Source organism: Rhinoderma darwinii, chromosome 1 (genome assembly GCF_050947455.1).
Source record: "Rhinoderma darwinii isolate aRhiDar2 chromosome 1, aRhiDar2.hap1, whole genome shotgun sequence".
In the NCBI taxonomy this organism is placed as follows: domain Eukaryota; kingdom Metazoa; phylum Chordata; class Amphibia; order Anura; family Rhinodermatidae; genus Rhinoderma; species Rhinoderma darwinii.
Window position 1 is genome coordinate 591,162,835 of NC_134687.1, and position 16,273 is coordinate 591,179,107.

The 16,273-nt window shown below is 41.6% G+C and overlaps 1 protein-coding gene across 4 annotated transcripts in view; it reads right to left on the reverse strand.

Moving 5' to 3' along the window:
* Positions 1-15,550, reverse strand: part of FANCG (FA complementation group G) — a 97,243-nt gene extending 81,693 nt beyond the window's left edge. For 2 of the 4 annotated variants that reach the window (XM_075854940.1, XM_075854938.1), the window contains exons 1-5: positions 15,454-15,550; positions 14,922-15,082; positions 5,988-6,078; positions 1,015-1,149; positions 594-784 (exon numbers count right to left, since the gene is read on the reverse strand). In XM_075854940.1, the coding sequence (XP_075711055.1) occupies positions 594-784; positions 1,015-1,149; positions 5,988-6,078; positions 14,922-15,005 (501 nt within the window). In that variant the 5' untranslated portion in view covers positions 15,006-15,082; positions 15,454-15,550. Of the gene's footprint in view, positions 1-593; positions 785-1,014; positions 1,150-2,986; positions 3,116-5,987; positions 6,079-14,921; positions 15,352-15,453 lie in introns of those variants that run through there. The other 2 variants (XM_075854939.1, XM_075854941.1) reach the window with 2 other exon arrangements.
* Positions 15,551-16,273: the final 723 nt, after the last annotated feature.

Here is a 16,273-nt window from a genome sequence, read left to right on the forward strand (position 1 = left end):
ATTCTGTTACAGATCTCCAAATCCCCTGCAGACAAAGTAAAATGAGCTACCTGCAGCCAGGATTAGAGGGAGCTTATTGCATACGATTTATACATTGAATACAAAAAACTGCCTCTAGTGGTGGCTGCAGGTAGCCAGAATTTTATGTGTCTATACAGAAATATGGCGCAAAAACAAAGCTCCGGACGATATAAAATTATTAAGAAGCACAAAATTTTAGACTTCCAAACGACATGGCATTAAAAAAGGCAGCCATTCACTTTAAGCAATTTCCTAAAGTGCACCGCAGACCAAAGCTACCCCTATCTGGCCCACATACATTTATATGTAATTTAGGGTATTCATAACATACATGGCAGGGCGAGAATATCCTGGAAGAGATGTCTAGGGGGTGCACTTACACAGCCCACCCCAGTCCCTTTTCTGCAAACCCAAAGATTATCAGGCAGAATCAGGATGGAGTATCTACTAGAAAGCTGTACGACCATCGCATATCAAGCCTTTTGTAAGCCAATCTATGACCCCTTGAAGATCAACACTAATGTTGAGTGCAGTCGCTAAACCAGCAGCAACGAGACCCTCCAATCACTCACACGGCTGAGTAAGGAAAACAGACCCACAGATTCATGCAATTGACCATTTGACAGCCAAAGTGCACACTGCAGCCCAGCCAGTCTATTCAGAGCAGAGGTCATCTCGGAGGAAAGGTCAACAGCAAGGATCCTCTCCCAAAGTCCGGTACCGGCTGTGTCACTCAGTTTGCCCTGTCCCAAAGCTTCCATCACTGCAAGGATACGAGAGGCACCACATTTACTACACATGGTCTATAAAAGCAGGAGGGCAGTTTGTTTCTTCGCCATAAGATTTCCGTAAAGACGACGTTCCAACAATTCAAATTACCAGAGTACGCTTTGTTCAGACTCTGAACAAGCAGGGAATGCTGCGAGAATTCAGCTATGAAGCCTGCAGATTTCTTCTATTTACTGTAGTTGATGGACCACATACATTCCTCACCTCTGTTCAGAGCATCCTGCGCCTTTGCCGAGTGTTCAGTAAGGAATCCACCACCAGGTATATTACTGTGTATGATTACCATATTATACAAGACGGTCAGCTCCAGGGGGAGGGTGAGCAGATCCGGAGGTAACCCTGCAATTATATATGGGGAAAAAAAAAATTATATTATTTAGTCAGTCATCAGTGAATGGAAAGTAAATCTACAATGCGACAGTTCTGGACACAGCGCTGAAAATTCTAACATCAGCAGCACAGTCTGTATATGATCAAGTATTGCGCAGCCACGAACACGGACAAGAAATGGTGCGGAGGGTCCAGCATAAATCAGAAACTGCAGCACAGGTCCCGGGTAATAGCCCAGGAGAAGAGAATAAAGAATAGTGAACTGACCACCAGTCCTATGTAGGGCTGGCCATACACTAGAGATTTTGGACGGCCAAAAAGGCCGACTTAGACCATTTTCTGCTGACTGTCAGGCGCCTTTACAAGGATAAATAACAGACGCTGACTGAAGGCAGAGATCGATGGAAAAGTTGACTTGCTGTGATGGACTTTTTCAGTTGTTGTCGGGTGCAGTCTTGTAAAGTCATTCACGCTAAACGACAGATCTACAGAAGCCCATGCCAGGCACAGGTCAAAGCAGACGAGTGGCGATTTATAATTTTTACTTATGCAGTTGTCATCCCAAACGACAACATTCACAGACAAACCAAGAACGACAAGTTATTGAAAAAACGGCCGTCTAATCTCTAATGTATGGCAAGCTTAAAGAGGCTCTGTCACCACATTATAAGTGGCCTATATTGTACATGATGTGATCGGCGCTGTAATGTAGATTACAGCAGTGTTTTTTATTTAGAAAAACAATCATTTTTGACGGAGTTATGACCTATTTTATCTTTATGCGAAGGAGTTTCTTAATGGACAACTGGGCGCGTTTTACTATATGGCCAAGTGGGCGTTGTACAGAGGTGTGTATGACGCTGACCAATCAGTGACCAATCAGCGTCATACACTTCTCTCCATTCATTTACACTGCATATAGAGATCTATATCACTATGTGCAGCCACATACACACTATAACATTACTGAAGTGTCCTGACAATGAATATACTGTACATTACCTCCAGCCAGGACGGGACGTGTATTCAGAATCCTGACCACTTCTGTAGCGTCTGTGATTTACAGCACAGCACAGCGAGATCTCGCTGTGGATGACAGTTTACAGCGTAATCTCGCGAGACTACGCCTGCTATGCTGTAAATCACACAAACGCTACAGCAGTGGTCAGGATAATGAATACACATCGCGTCCTGGCTGGAGGTAATGTATATTGATTGTCCTGACACATGAGTAGCATTATAGTGTGTATGTGGCAGCACATAGTGATATATCTATATCGCTATCTGCAGTGTAAATGAATGGAGAGAAGTGTATGACGATGATTGGTCACCGATTGGTCAGCGTCATACACTCCTCTGTACAACGCCCGCTTCGTCATATAGTAAAACACGCCCAGTTGTCCATTGAGAAACTCATTAGCCAGAGGCGTAGCTAGGTTCTCCAGCACCCGGGGCAAATATTTTTTGCCCCCCCCCCAACATCTCCTTCTCCCTCGCCGTGTTTGTTTTCTCTACCAATCGACGTGTCATTTCTTTTTATGTAACGCGAGCATACAATTATTTGTACATGTCACAAGCAATATGGTTCTATACACAACACAAGAACCAAGCTCACTACATATATACAACACCAGCACAAATACAGCTCAATTTAGTGCAACCCCTGCTGTATAGGTGTGTACGGCGTAAAACTACAGCTCCCAGCATGGCCCGAACAATGATAAGGATATGCTGGGAGATGCCGTTTCACAAAAAATAAATCCTATCATAATCATCTCGCTGCAGATCACACAGTGACTACAATACTGATTAGAGGCAGAATGAACATTTACATTAAGTGACTCACCGGTGACGTCTCAGATTCTAGTTCTTTTTCTCCATTTGGTCCAGACCTCTATGATGACTTCTCCCGGTCCATTTCTGCAGTTTGCCGCTTAGAGGTCTTCAGCTTCTCACTTTTCCAACATTTCTGCACCTATAAATAAATATAAAGTTATTATACCACACAGTACACCCCTAAATATAATAGCGCCATACACTGCACCTCTAATTATAATAGCACCATACACTGTGTCCCACACACACACTGTGCCCCCTGTAGATAGTGCCTGCCATAGAGCCCCTGTAGATAGTGCCCCCATATAGACCACCACTGTATATAGTGTCCCACAAATAACTCCCCCTATAGTGCTCTACAGATAGCCCACCCCTGTATATAGCCCCCTGTAGATATAGCCCACCCCTGTATATAGAGCTCTACAGATAGCCCAACCATGTATGTAGCCCCCCTGTAGATATAGCCCACCCCTGTATATAGTCCACCCCTGTATATAGTGTTTCACAGATAGTCCACCCCTGTATATAGTGCTCCACAGATAGCCCACCCCTGTATATACTATATACAAGGGTGGGCTATCTGTGGAGCACTATATACATGGGTGGACTATATGTACAAGGGGGCTATATACAGGGGTGGGCTATACACAGGGGGGCTATATACAGGGGGAATATATCTACAGGGGGCTATATCTACAGGGCTGGGCTATATACAGGGCGACTATCTACAGGGGGGCTATATACTGGGGTGGGCTATCTATGGAGCACCATATACAGGGGGCTATATACTATATAGCCCACCCCTGTATATGGTGCTCTATAGACAGCCCACTCCAGGATATAGCCCCCCTGTAGATATAGCCCCCCTGTAGATATAGCCCCCCTGTAGATATAGCCCAGCAGATATAGTCCCCCTGTATATAGCCCAGCCCTGTAGATATAGTCCCCCTGTATATAGTCCCCCTGTAGATATAGCCCCCCTGTAGATATAGCCCCCCTGTAGATATAGCCCCCCTGTAGATATAGCCCCCCTGTATATAGCCCAGCCCTGTAGATACAGTCCCCCTGTAGATAGACACCCTCGTAAACAAAGTCCCCCCCGCAGATACAGCCACACTTCTATTACAATTAAAAAAAATATAAATAATTCAAACTCACCTTATTCCCACTCCCACGCCGTCCGACAGCCATGGAGACCTGCTCTCTTCTGCGCAGGTCTCCTGGGGGTTGAACGCGGCGTCTATGAAAGGCGCTGATTGGCTGGGCAGGATGACTTTCCCTGCCAGTCAGTCAGCGCCTTTCATCGATGGAAGCGTCACTGGTACAAAAGGTACCAGTCGCTTCATTCGTGGAGAGGGCCTGAATGGCCGGGCACGGAACGTGCCCGGTCATTCATTGCTTCTAATTGTACCTGTGTCCTTGCGACACAGGTACAATTATAGTGCAGGAGGAGGGGGCGCTGGCGCCCCCCTCTGAACTGCGCCCGGGGCAAGTGCCCCGCCTGCCCCCCCCTACCTACGCCCCTGCATTAGCATAAAGCTAATACAGGTCATAACTCCGTCAAAATTGATTGTTTTTCTAAATAAACACTGCTGTAATCTACATTACAGCGCCGATCACATCATGTACAAGATAGGCCACTTATGTGGTGACAGAGCCTCTTTAAAGGGAAGGGGGTCACGAAAAAAAAAATGTTATATGTTATGGCTTTTAGTATGTCATTAAAATACATTTTATTTATTTGTGTTGTACTTTTTTCTTACTTTTACTTCTCTATGGGGGCTGCCATTTTTTTTTTCCTCTCTGTATGTGTCGATTAACGACACATACAGAGATGGAATACGGCACATACATCCCCATAGAGAATGTGAACAGTAGCCGTTCCATTCACTATAGCGTAGGCCGTCTGTGTGGGAACGGCGCATGCGCCGCTCCCACACAGTCCAAAAGGAAGGTCTTCGGCAGAGCGACATCCGGCGCCATTTTAATGTGGACCGGAAACCGCGGCCGGACAGTAAGAGGACTACTTCCGGTCGCCGTTTCCGTCCATATGTTCAGAAGCAAGGACTAGGAGCGGAGGGAGCGGATGCAGCGGCAGGAGCAGGTACGTTAGGTTTGTGATATGCTGTGTGATTACCACTGTATCTAATCCTCCTACACTGTGCATTCACTCAAAAAATGGCGGCGCACAGTGTAGGAGGTTTGAACATTCAACCCCCTCCTTTCTCCTGGCAGTAGCCAGGATAAAGGAGGGGGGATTGTTTGAGGATACTAGAGCGAGTGTGTCTTCTTCAATTTTGCAGGATAAAGCAATGAGGTTGCTTTACCACATGCCAATGATGCAATTTTGGGAATTCCTCCCTCTAGTGACCAGCACATGGAAATGTTATAAATTAGAATCTAATTTATAATATTTCCTGACTTGTGAAAAAAATTTGAACAATGTGTAATCATTTATACACTAACAGTTTAACTAAAAAAAAATAATAATATTTTTCTAGCGACACATTCCCTTTAACACCACCGATAACAGAGTGATAGCGGACCACAGATAAAGCAGTAGGTGTTAAACTGGCCATACACATTAGATGTATGTTGGCCAAACCAGGCTGTTTCAGCGGGACTGGCCGACCATCTAATCTGTATGACAGCATCCCGATATCTGCCGTCGGGGAAGAGAAGGGTCGAGCATGTTGAATTTAAACACGCCCGATTCTTTTGTTTGTTATTAGAGAAGCCGCTGCCGAGCGTGCATGTGTGTGGGGGGGTGTCAGGAGGAATAGCAATTTGGCCGACCGTTATCTAAATTGTATGGCCAGCCTTACCTGAAGTCCATTGTTATCCCACAAACAACACATGGTGTAATCATGATAGAGTATATGTTTTAAACGGTGCTGATCCCAGCATCTGGGCACCATGTCATTACAGTATAGTCCCCTTTAGGACCATGTTTACTGATGCTGGTAAGAGGGAGAAGGCGGGGCTTTGACAACCACCAAGACAGCCGCTACCTTGTATTTTCTGGAGGAGGTGGGATAAGTCTGAGTGACACTGCTGCCTCCTCTGCTTCCTAATGTGAGCATCCGTGTAGGTTTCCGTATCCTGACAAAAAAATCAAAATAAATAAATTTAAAAAATATATATATATATATATACACACACACCAGTAGAAAAAACGGCAGCACTCAAATTCAGTATATAGGTTCCAGAAATGAAGGGTGCCAGCTGATAGTCCCGATCCAAAGACCATACGTATATCCAAAAAGAAAATTCAGCAGCACTCCAAAGATCAAAGTGAAAAAAAGTGAAATTTATTGAGCCAACATGGCAATGCAACGTTTCCGTCCCACCTTGGGACCTTTCTCAAGCATAGTGATACATACAAATTCAGTGGTTTATATAGTGTGTATACAATCAGTGTCATCAATCTCATTAGAATAATGAGGTTGATATATACATCTCAAAATAACGTGATACAGCAAAGAAAGAGTATCGAAGCGACATCAATCGATACAAAAAGTGAAAACAATACATTGAAGTTAAAAACAACATAAAACATACATTTGTCATGCAAGAAAATATAACATTCTTTAAATCGTAATATTCACCAGCTGGGTGAGACTCAGAGACTGCATGACCACTTAACCAATCAGAACGCAGGTATTGTTGTAAGACGTGTAACACTTGTCATTTCACAGCCAGTGTCTGTCCAGCTCCACTGCGCATGCGTCGGATCAGTCCGGACCGGATATGACGTCTCGCAATAGTAACTAGGATACCGATTGTTAGTAAACAAAGTCCTCATAATATTCAATTATATGTGGTCGATCCGTATAACCCGGAGATGACACATCGCTTCCAAAATTAAGACATATCAATCCTCCGAAAAGGCCATTACATACAGTACAGATAGAAAATATGAATTAACTAAAAAGATCTTTTGCTCATCTTGTCTTTACACAGCACCAACAGGGTAAATATACCCAAGTCTTATACCTGCATGGGAATAGGCAGTTTACCGCACATCATAATTAGGGTAACAAAAGCTCATACATAGTAATATATCAGTAGAGTCCACACGAGAAGGACGGGATCCCGACCACATTCCGTGGGCGGCGGTCTCCATCAAACAGGTTCGTGGAAAGAAACGCACACCACATCGTGTACGCGATCCCAACCATATCACCTGTAACCCGTGTAACGGACTCACTATATTAAAATAATAAACATAAATATAAAAGAAAGGGAAAAGATGTGCCGTAAATATCACCCAGCCATGGGAAAGGAAGAAACTAATAAAATTCAAATATGCTGAGAAAAAGACACATTGAGCAAGAGAACACTTCAACCACCTTTCCATCACAGATATAGCTAATATTGGTTATCGTAATATCAATAAAGTTGATCTGAAGTGGTCCTGCAGTCCCATGTTTATCTATAATAGAAAAATTATTTATTAAAAACATGTCAAAAATTTATGTATCACACATTATTTCTTTAAAGAGGAGAACATCACCAGAAGTCCAGACACAGCAGGAGGTAACGGTCTCAGGAAGCAACTCTGGCTACATTAAATTCAACGTTAAGACCATTAGGTCGCAAGGTATTCAATTGGAAAATCCATTGAAGTTCGCATTTATGTAGTGCTCTATGTCGATCACCACCCTTATAGGATACAGGGATATGGTCAAGGATCATAAATCTTAGATCCTTTTCCGTATGGCCATGATCAGTAAAATGTTTTGCAACAGGTAAGTCGCCTTTCTTTTTTCTTATTGAGTACCGATGGTTATTCAACCTTGTTTTAAAATCACATGTAGTTTCCCCCACATACAATAAATGGCAGGGGCACCAAAGTACATAAATAACCCAGTCTGTATCACAAGTTACATGGTGTTTAATTTTAAATACCTTATGTGTCACAGGATGATCGAAAGTATTACCCCTCTGCATAAGATTGCAATTAATGCATCTATGGCATGGGAAATTACCTGGTCTTAAAGACTTTAATAATATTTGTGTCCCTTTTAACTGTTGTTCACCAACTCTGGTCCTAACAAGGTTGTCCCGTAGATTCTTAGATCTACGGTAAGACATTAAGGGTGGATTGTTAAGTTCACAAATATGATTATAGCTATTTTTGATAATAGGCCAATGTCTATTCAAAATACTGGATATACTGCCACTCAACACATTATATGTAGATATAAATGGTAATCTTTTGCTTTTCATGTGTTTATACGGTTTAGTCAATGTTTCCCTCGGAATACTCTTAATCTTCATTTTGTGAGTATATAATAGATGTTTAGGGTATCCCCTTTGTGCAAAATTAGCGATCATGAGGTCTAAGGACGTATCTAAATCATTCGGATCATCTACAATTCGTTTTGCTCTCATCATCTGACTCAATGGCAAAGACCGTATCATGTTCTTAGGGTGACAGCTCTCAAACTGTAAGAGGGTATTACGATCTGTATCTTTCGTATAAAGCCTAGTAGTTAGGACATTGTCCCTCAGTATTACATTGACATCCAAAAACTGTACCATTTCATTAGAATAGGTCATAGTAAATTGGATGTTTTGATCAATCTGATTCAGAAACTGGTGGAAAGACTCCAAGTTAGCCACAGTATCCGTCCAGATGAGGAAGACATCGTCTATGTATCTCCACCACCCCAGTACATGGGTGAAGTGGTGGGACACATAGACGCATGTCTCCTCCATCATGTCCATGAAAATGTTAGCGTAGGTGGGGGCCATATTGGACCCCATCGCCGTCCCCTTCAATTGAATGTAAAATTTGTCGTTGAACATGAAGTAATTATTAGTCAAAATAAGTTCTAGGAGAGACACAATGAATTCCCTACACGGGATATCATAGTCAGAATCCATTAGTCTCCGTCTCACTGCCTCCATACCTCTATCATGTCCTATAGAGGTATAGAGGGAGACAACATCAAAAGATACCAGCAGGGCTCCTGCTGGAGGTCTTATCTGTTTTAATTTCTGAAGGAAATCTGTGGTGTCCCTAATATAGGATCTAGTGTCTGTTGCAAATTGTCTCAACGCCTTGTCTACAAAAATCGAAATGTTGTTTAAAAGGGAACCCCTACCCGATACAATCGGGCGACCTGGCGGATTCACTAAGCCCTTGTGAATCTTGGGAAGTAAATAGAGACAAGGAGTATTTGGATGATCTATAAGCAAGAAGGTATATAACGCAGAGTCGATAATACCCTCATCCACTGCTGATGTCAGAAAATTGTTAATCTTCATCTCAATATCACACCTAGGGTCAGTTCTTAATAATTTGTAAATATCTGTATCACTCAACTGCCTATGAGCTTCCAACAGATATGTAGCGGTATCCATAACCACGACCGCACCCCCTTTGTCAGCGGGTTTGATGGTGAGGTCGTGGTTATGGATCAACTCATGCATAGCTGTCATCTCTGCAGTAGTGACATTTGGGTGATTAAGACAATCATTGTTCAGTACACGTAATTTAGACAGATCTTTCTTGACTAACTCCACATATGTTTCAATAGAATTCGATATCACAGGTGGCTGAAAGCCACTCTTATTAAATAAGCCAAAGTCTTTGAGACAAATTGGTTTAGATTCAATCTCCACTATATTGTCATGGGGCTTGGAGTCAAACCACACTTTCAGTTTAATTGATCTAATAAAATTATATAAATCAAGTTCTAATTGAAACCAATCTAGACGTTGACTCGGACAGAAAGACAAGCCCCTGGCTAACAATTGCAATTGTGCATCAGACAATATATGGGAAGAGATATTTACCACGATTTCACTACACTCCGTTTTTGATTGTTGTACACAGTCCTCTGATTCACTAGACGCTGTTGCCTTTGTGAGCGGGTTCTTCCTTCCTCGGTTTCTTTTATGTCCTGCCCTCCTGGTGGGTTTTGGTTTCTGTGCTCCATACTTGTTCCTCCTAAAAAATCATTGGCCTGATTTTCATATCGGTATTGACCATTTTCCTTTAGTCGATGTTCCTGATATCGATTTTCTCCACTGGAATAATTTTTAAGACCACGTCCTCTTTGTTCCCTCCTTGATGGATCCATCACTCGATCATAAGCACGGTCCCATATAAATATTTGACCCGTTTTATAGTCAAGTTGATCTCTATACCATTTGCGTTTTTTGACTTCCTCTGTTTCGGCTCGTGTTTTAGAGAGAGTGACCTGTAGTTTATCCATGTGCAATCCAAATTCCTCAATAGACATAAGGGTACGTAATATCTCACTCAATTCTTGAACTTTTTTCTTTAAGTTAATTTGGTCTCGATGTAAGAAATCCATATTCAACAATATCGTATCAAGAGCGTAATTATTTGACAGTTGCTCGTATTTAGATCTAAATTCTTCATGTTGTACATGCATAGTAGGTTTCATCTGTGGGCGCATCCCACGTGGAACCATTTTATTCTTATAATACTGACCAAGTGTTAGTAAATGTAAATCGACATTGATCAGCTTCTTGGACTCAAACTCCAAATTCCACTTAACATCCGGTAATGAAGGTGTACTCAAAAAGGACACGTCACCCTCTGCTCCGTTAAGAATTCTGGCGATATCCTCCTCCGTAAAAACAACAGCAGTGTTGGCAGACGATATTTCATAATTAACATCATTTCGTTCCATCGTGAAAACAATTTAGTAAATTCCAATAATAGGTGCCGGCTGATAGGATCCAATACACACCAGTAGAAAAAACGGCAGCACTCAAATTCAGTATATAGGTTCCAGAAATGAAGGGTGCCAGCTGATAGTCCCGATCCAAAGACCATACGTATATCCAAAAAGAAAATTCAGCAGCACTCCAAAGATCAAAGTGAAAAAAAGTGAAATTTATTGAGCCAACATGGCAATGCAACGTTTCCGTCCCACATGCGTCTATGTGTCCCACCACTTCACCCATGTACTGGGGTGGTGGAGATACATAGACGATGTCTTCCTCATCTGGACGGATACTGTGGCTAACTTGGAGTCTTTCCACCAGTTTCTGAATCAGATTGATCAAAACATCCAATTTACTATGACCTATTCTAATGAAATGGTACAGTTTTTGGATGTCAATGTAATACTGAGGGACAATGTCCTAACTACTAGGCTTTATACGAAAGATACAGATCGTAATACCCTCTTACAGTTTGAGAGCTGTCACCCTAAGAACATGATACGGTCTTTGCCATTGAGTCAGATGATGAGAGCAAAACGAATTGTAGATGATCCGAATGATTTAGATACGTCCTTAGACCTCATGATCGCTAATTTTGCACAAAGGGGATACCCTAAACATCTATTATATACTCACAAAATGAAGATTAAGAGTATTCCGAGGGAAACATTGACTAAACCGTATAAACACATGAAAAGCAAAAGATTACCATTTATATCTACATATAATGTGTTGAGTGGCAGTATATCCAGTATTTTGAATAGACATTGGCCTATTATCAAAAATAGCTATAACCATATTTGTGAACTTAACAATCCACCCTTAATGTCTTACCGTAGATCTAAGAATCTACGGGACAACCTTGTTAGGACCAGAGTTGGTGAACAACAGTTAAAAGGGACACAAATATTATTAAAGTCTTTAAGACCAGGTAATTTCCCATGCCATAGATGCATTAATTGCAATCTTATGCAGAGGGGTAATACTTTCGATCATCCTGTGACACATAAGGTATTTAAAATTAAACACCATGTAACTTGTGATACAGACTGGGTTATTTATGTACTTTGGTGCCCCTGCCATTTATTGTATGTGGGGGAAACTACATGTGATTTTAAAACAAGGTTGAATAACCATCGGTACTCAATAAGAAAAAAGAAAGGCGACTTACCTGTTGCAAAACATTTTACTGATCATGGCCATACGGAAAAGGATCTAAGATTTATGATCCTTGACCATATCCCTGTATCCTATAAGGGTGGTGATCGACATAGAGCACTACATAAATGCGAACTTCAATGGATTTTCCAATTGAATACCTTGCGACCTAATGGTCTTAACGTTGAATTTAATGTAGCCAGAGTTGCTTCCTGAGACCGTTACCTCCTGCTGTGTCTGGACTTCTGGTGATGTTCTCCTCTTTAAAGAAATAATGTGTGATACATAAATTTTTGACATGTTTTTAATAAATAATTTTTCTATTATAGATAAACATGGGACTGCAGGACCACTTCAGATCAACTTTATTGATATTACGATAACCAATATTAGCTATATCTGTGATGGAAAGGTGGTTGAAGTGTTCTCTTGCTCAATGTGTCTTTTTCTCAGCATATTTGAATTTTATTAGTTTCTTCCTTTCCCATGGCTGGGTGATATTTACGGCACATCTTTTCCCTTTCTTTTATATTTATGTTTATTATTTTAATATAGTGAGTCCGTTACACGGGTTACAGGTGATATGGTTGGGATCGCGTACACGATGTGGTGTGCGTTTCTTTCCACGAACCTGTTTGATGGAGACCGCCGCCCACGGAATGTGGTCGGGATCCCGTCCTTCTCGTGTGGACTCTACTGATATATTACTATGTATGAGCTTTTGTTACCCTAATTATGATGTGCGGTAAACTGCCTATTCCCATGCAGGTATAAGACTTGGGTATATTTACCCTGTTGGTGCTGTGTAAAGACAAGATGAGCAAAAGATCTTTTTAGTTAATTCATATTTTCTATCTGTACTGTATGTAATGGCCTTTTCGGAGGATTGATATGTCTTAATTTTGGAAGCGATGTGTCATCTCCGGGTTATACGGATCGACCACATATAATTGAATATTATGAGGACTTTGTTTACTAACAATCGGTATCCTAGTTACTATTGCGAGACGTCATATCCGGTCCGGACTGATCCGACGCATGCGCAGTGGAGCTGGACAGACACTGGCTGTGAAATGACAAGTGTTACACGTCTTACAACAATACCTGCGTTCTGATTGGTTAAGTGGTCATGCAGTCTCTGAGTCTCACCCAGCTGGTGAATATTACGATTTAAAGAATGTTATATTTTCTTGCATGACAAATGTATGTTTTATGTTGTTTTTAACTTCAATGTATTGTTTTCACTTTTTGTATCGATTGATGTCGCTTCGATACTCTTTCTTTGCTGTATCACGTTATTTTGAGATGTATATATCAACCTCATTATTCTAATGAGATTGATGACACTGATTGTATACACACTATATAAACCACTGAATTTGTATGTATCACTATGCTTGAGAAAGGTCCCAAGGTGGGACGGAAACGTTGCATTGCCATGTTGGCTCAATAAATTTCACTTTTTTTCACTTTGATCTTTGGAGTGCTGCTGAATTTTCTTTTTGGATATATATATATATATATATATATATATATATATATAAATAAATAAATCTCCAGTAACAGCAGTCTATAACTTGTCAGTGGAGGTATCCAAAGGAGAAGCGGGCAGCACAGTAGAACAGAAAACCTCCAGGGTATTAGGGTGCAGGCCTCCAGGGATCCGACTCGTAAATCCCCAAATGCAGAAAAAAATTGAAAAAAAGAGGCAGCACTCCACAAGTCAAAAGTAGCAAAATGTATTCAAAAAATAAATAAAACAGATGGTTCAGTGCATTTATACAACCCATAATGGGAGGAGCCATAATCAGAAATATCTTAATAAAAAGATTTAACATTTTATAAGTGCACAATTGATCATACAAGATCCGTAGTGTCAATATCATAACATAGAAAAACCACGTATATGTGAACATATGAACAGCAATACTCCGCATCAGTGACATAATAAAAATAACATCACAATATCCTAAATCAGACTCAAAGTTTAATATTCACCAGCTGTAGAGTTTCAGATGTATGGAGGGAATACATAAGTGTATAATCACTGGCACTCACCCAAAGCGAAGGCACATCGCACTCATGGGTCTAACGCATCACACTACTCCGGCTGCAGCATCCATTAAACACAACTGCGCATGCGTGGCCCACAGTCACGTGATAGGTTGTCAAGCAAATAGCGTCTAACAATCAAAAGTGTGGCATACTGCGCACGCGTACATGGAAGCCAGAGGGGAAAATAACACACTCCTTCTCCACATTCATTTACACTGCAGATGGTGATATAGCTATATCCCTATGTGCAGCCACATACACACTATAACATTACTACAGTGTCCTGACAATGAATATACATTACCTCCAGCCAGGACGGGATGTGTATTCAGACTCCTGACACTTCTGTAGCATATGTGTGAGACTACAGCACAGCACAACAAGATCTCGCTGTAAATGATAGTTTACATCGTAATCTCGCAAGATTACGTTTTCCTTGCTGGAAATCTCACAGAAAAGATTCATAAGTGGTCAGGAGTCTGAATACACATCCCGTCCTGGCTGGATCGAGTCTGTGGACACTTCCACAAAGAACGCCACGGTCCAGCTTTGGGAAGGGAGCATTTTGGACATGCATCAGTTGGACTTTGTTGGTCTCAGGATTTTGACAGCTCAATTTTCTTGGGTCCGAACCCCACATTAAAATGAGTATAAACAATACTTATCTTCCATTGAAGGTCTCTTTTAGTCTCATATTTTACCACTATGTTGGTATTCTTCCAACCCTTATATTTTTTTTCCTGGATCTCAACTGGTGATATTTGAATTTCTGGGAGTTTCTTTTGCCCATTTTTCAAAACAATTAGAATTTATCCTAGTGATATGTAATATATGATAGATACAAGATATTGAGGTTTTACCTCCTGCATTTGGTATTATTTTATAGAAGTCTGATGGTCGTGTGTGACTTCCATTCACTTATACGTACTGGACAAATTGAGGCAAAACATGCAACGCTCTGCAGCTCCATGTATGAACACGATGCCGATGCAGCAGCCCAACCGCTCTTGGCCAGTCTTTACCTTCCATGTTGTAATGATGTTGTTGTTCTCCTGCGTCCACCATGTCCGGCAGTTCTCCTCCCTCGTCTCAGTGTCCATCTCCATCTCTGGTCGAGGTGTCCACTTATCTTCAGAAGTTTGTGGGGCAGAGAGGAGCCGGGGACTTAAGTCTATAATGACAGCTAGGAAAAAACAGATCTACAGTAAAAGTCCAATAACTGTCAGCCAAAGGTTCAGAAATCCTGCTGATCTGGTATGGTACAAATTTAGTCCTGGTGCCCGATTAGAAGTTTACTTGATAGCCCGGCACTCGACTCCAGCTGTTAAAAGTAAGGGATGGCCATCCACCGTCTCACCACATCACCCCTCCGTGCTGCCACCATAGTCCCCAGGGTCAGAACTCAGTCCCTAATTCACAGCATATAATATACTACAACCTATGAGCACAGCCATTACTTCCTTCAACAAACTTTATAAACAAAGGGTTATGTGACACAATAACAGCAAATACATTACATATATATATATACACACTTACACCTATGACACTTACTTGTCCCCCGGCTGGTACCTTCAGTCTCTATGAGGAGCCATCGCTCGCAAGTGCCGCCGCCGCCGCTTCCAGTACAACATTCGCTCCGCTTTGCCTATTGGCTACCGCAGAGTGTGCCGGAAGTTGTAGTTTATACTGTAATATACGTGAGGACGACGGCTGAGTCGTGGACTACGATTCCCGACATGCATTGTGCTCGTTGCCTGTAATAAGCAGCGTTATGACCGGTAGGTAAGAAAGTTTACGGCGGGCTGCGTGTGGAGAAGGAAACGTCAGGGACAGGGCAAGTAATGTAAAAATGGGAAGATACAAATAGCGCTTAAACTAGAGATAAATTGGAGGGGCTGCGCATAACAGCCAATCAGATTCCAGCTCTCATAGTTTAGAAAATGGAAGCAACTATTTAATTTGCTGCTAGGGCTCTATCTTTACAGAATCAATGAAAACGCTCCACCTGAGGTGACATGAACTCCACACAACACAAGGCTGAGATTTTATTTGCGTGTCACTTTCTCTAATTCTCCCCTCACTTTGAATAAATCACGACCCAAAAATGAACCCCATTAGAGTTTTAGGGCGCCGACCATGCACTTTAACCCTTGCTGCTGCAGTCATTTTTTGCTTTTTTATTTATGTTCTTTCCTCCTCGACTTCCAAAAGGCATCACTTTTTTCGTTTTCTGTCGTACGAGAGCTTTTTTTGTGGGACGAGCTGTCGTTTTTTACGCCACCTTTTATTGTACCATATATTATACTGGGAAATAGGAAAAAAGCAGATTTTTTTTGGGGCATTGTTTTTACGGCGTTCACTGCGGTAAAAA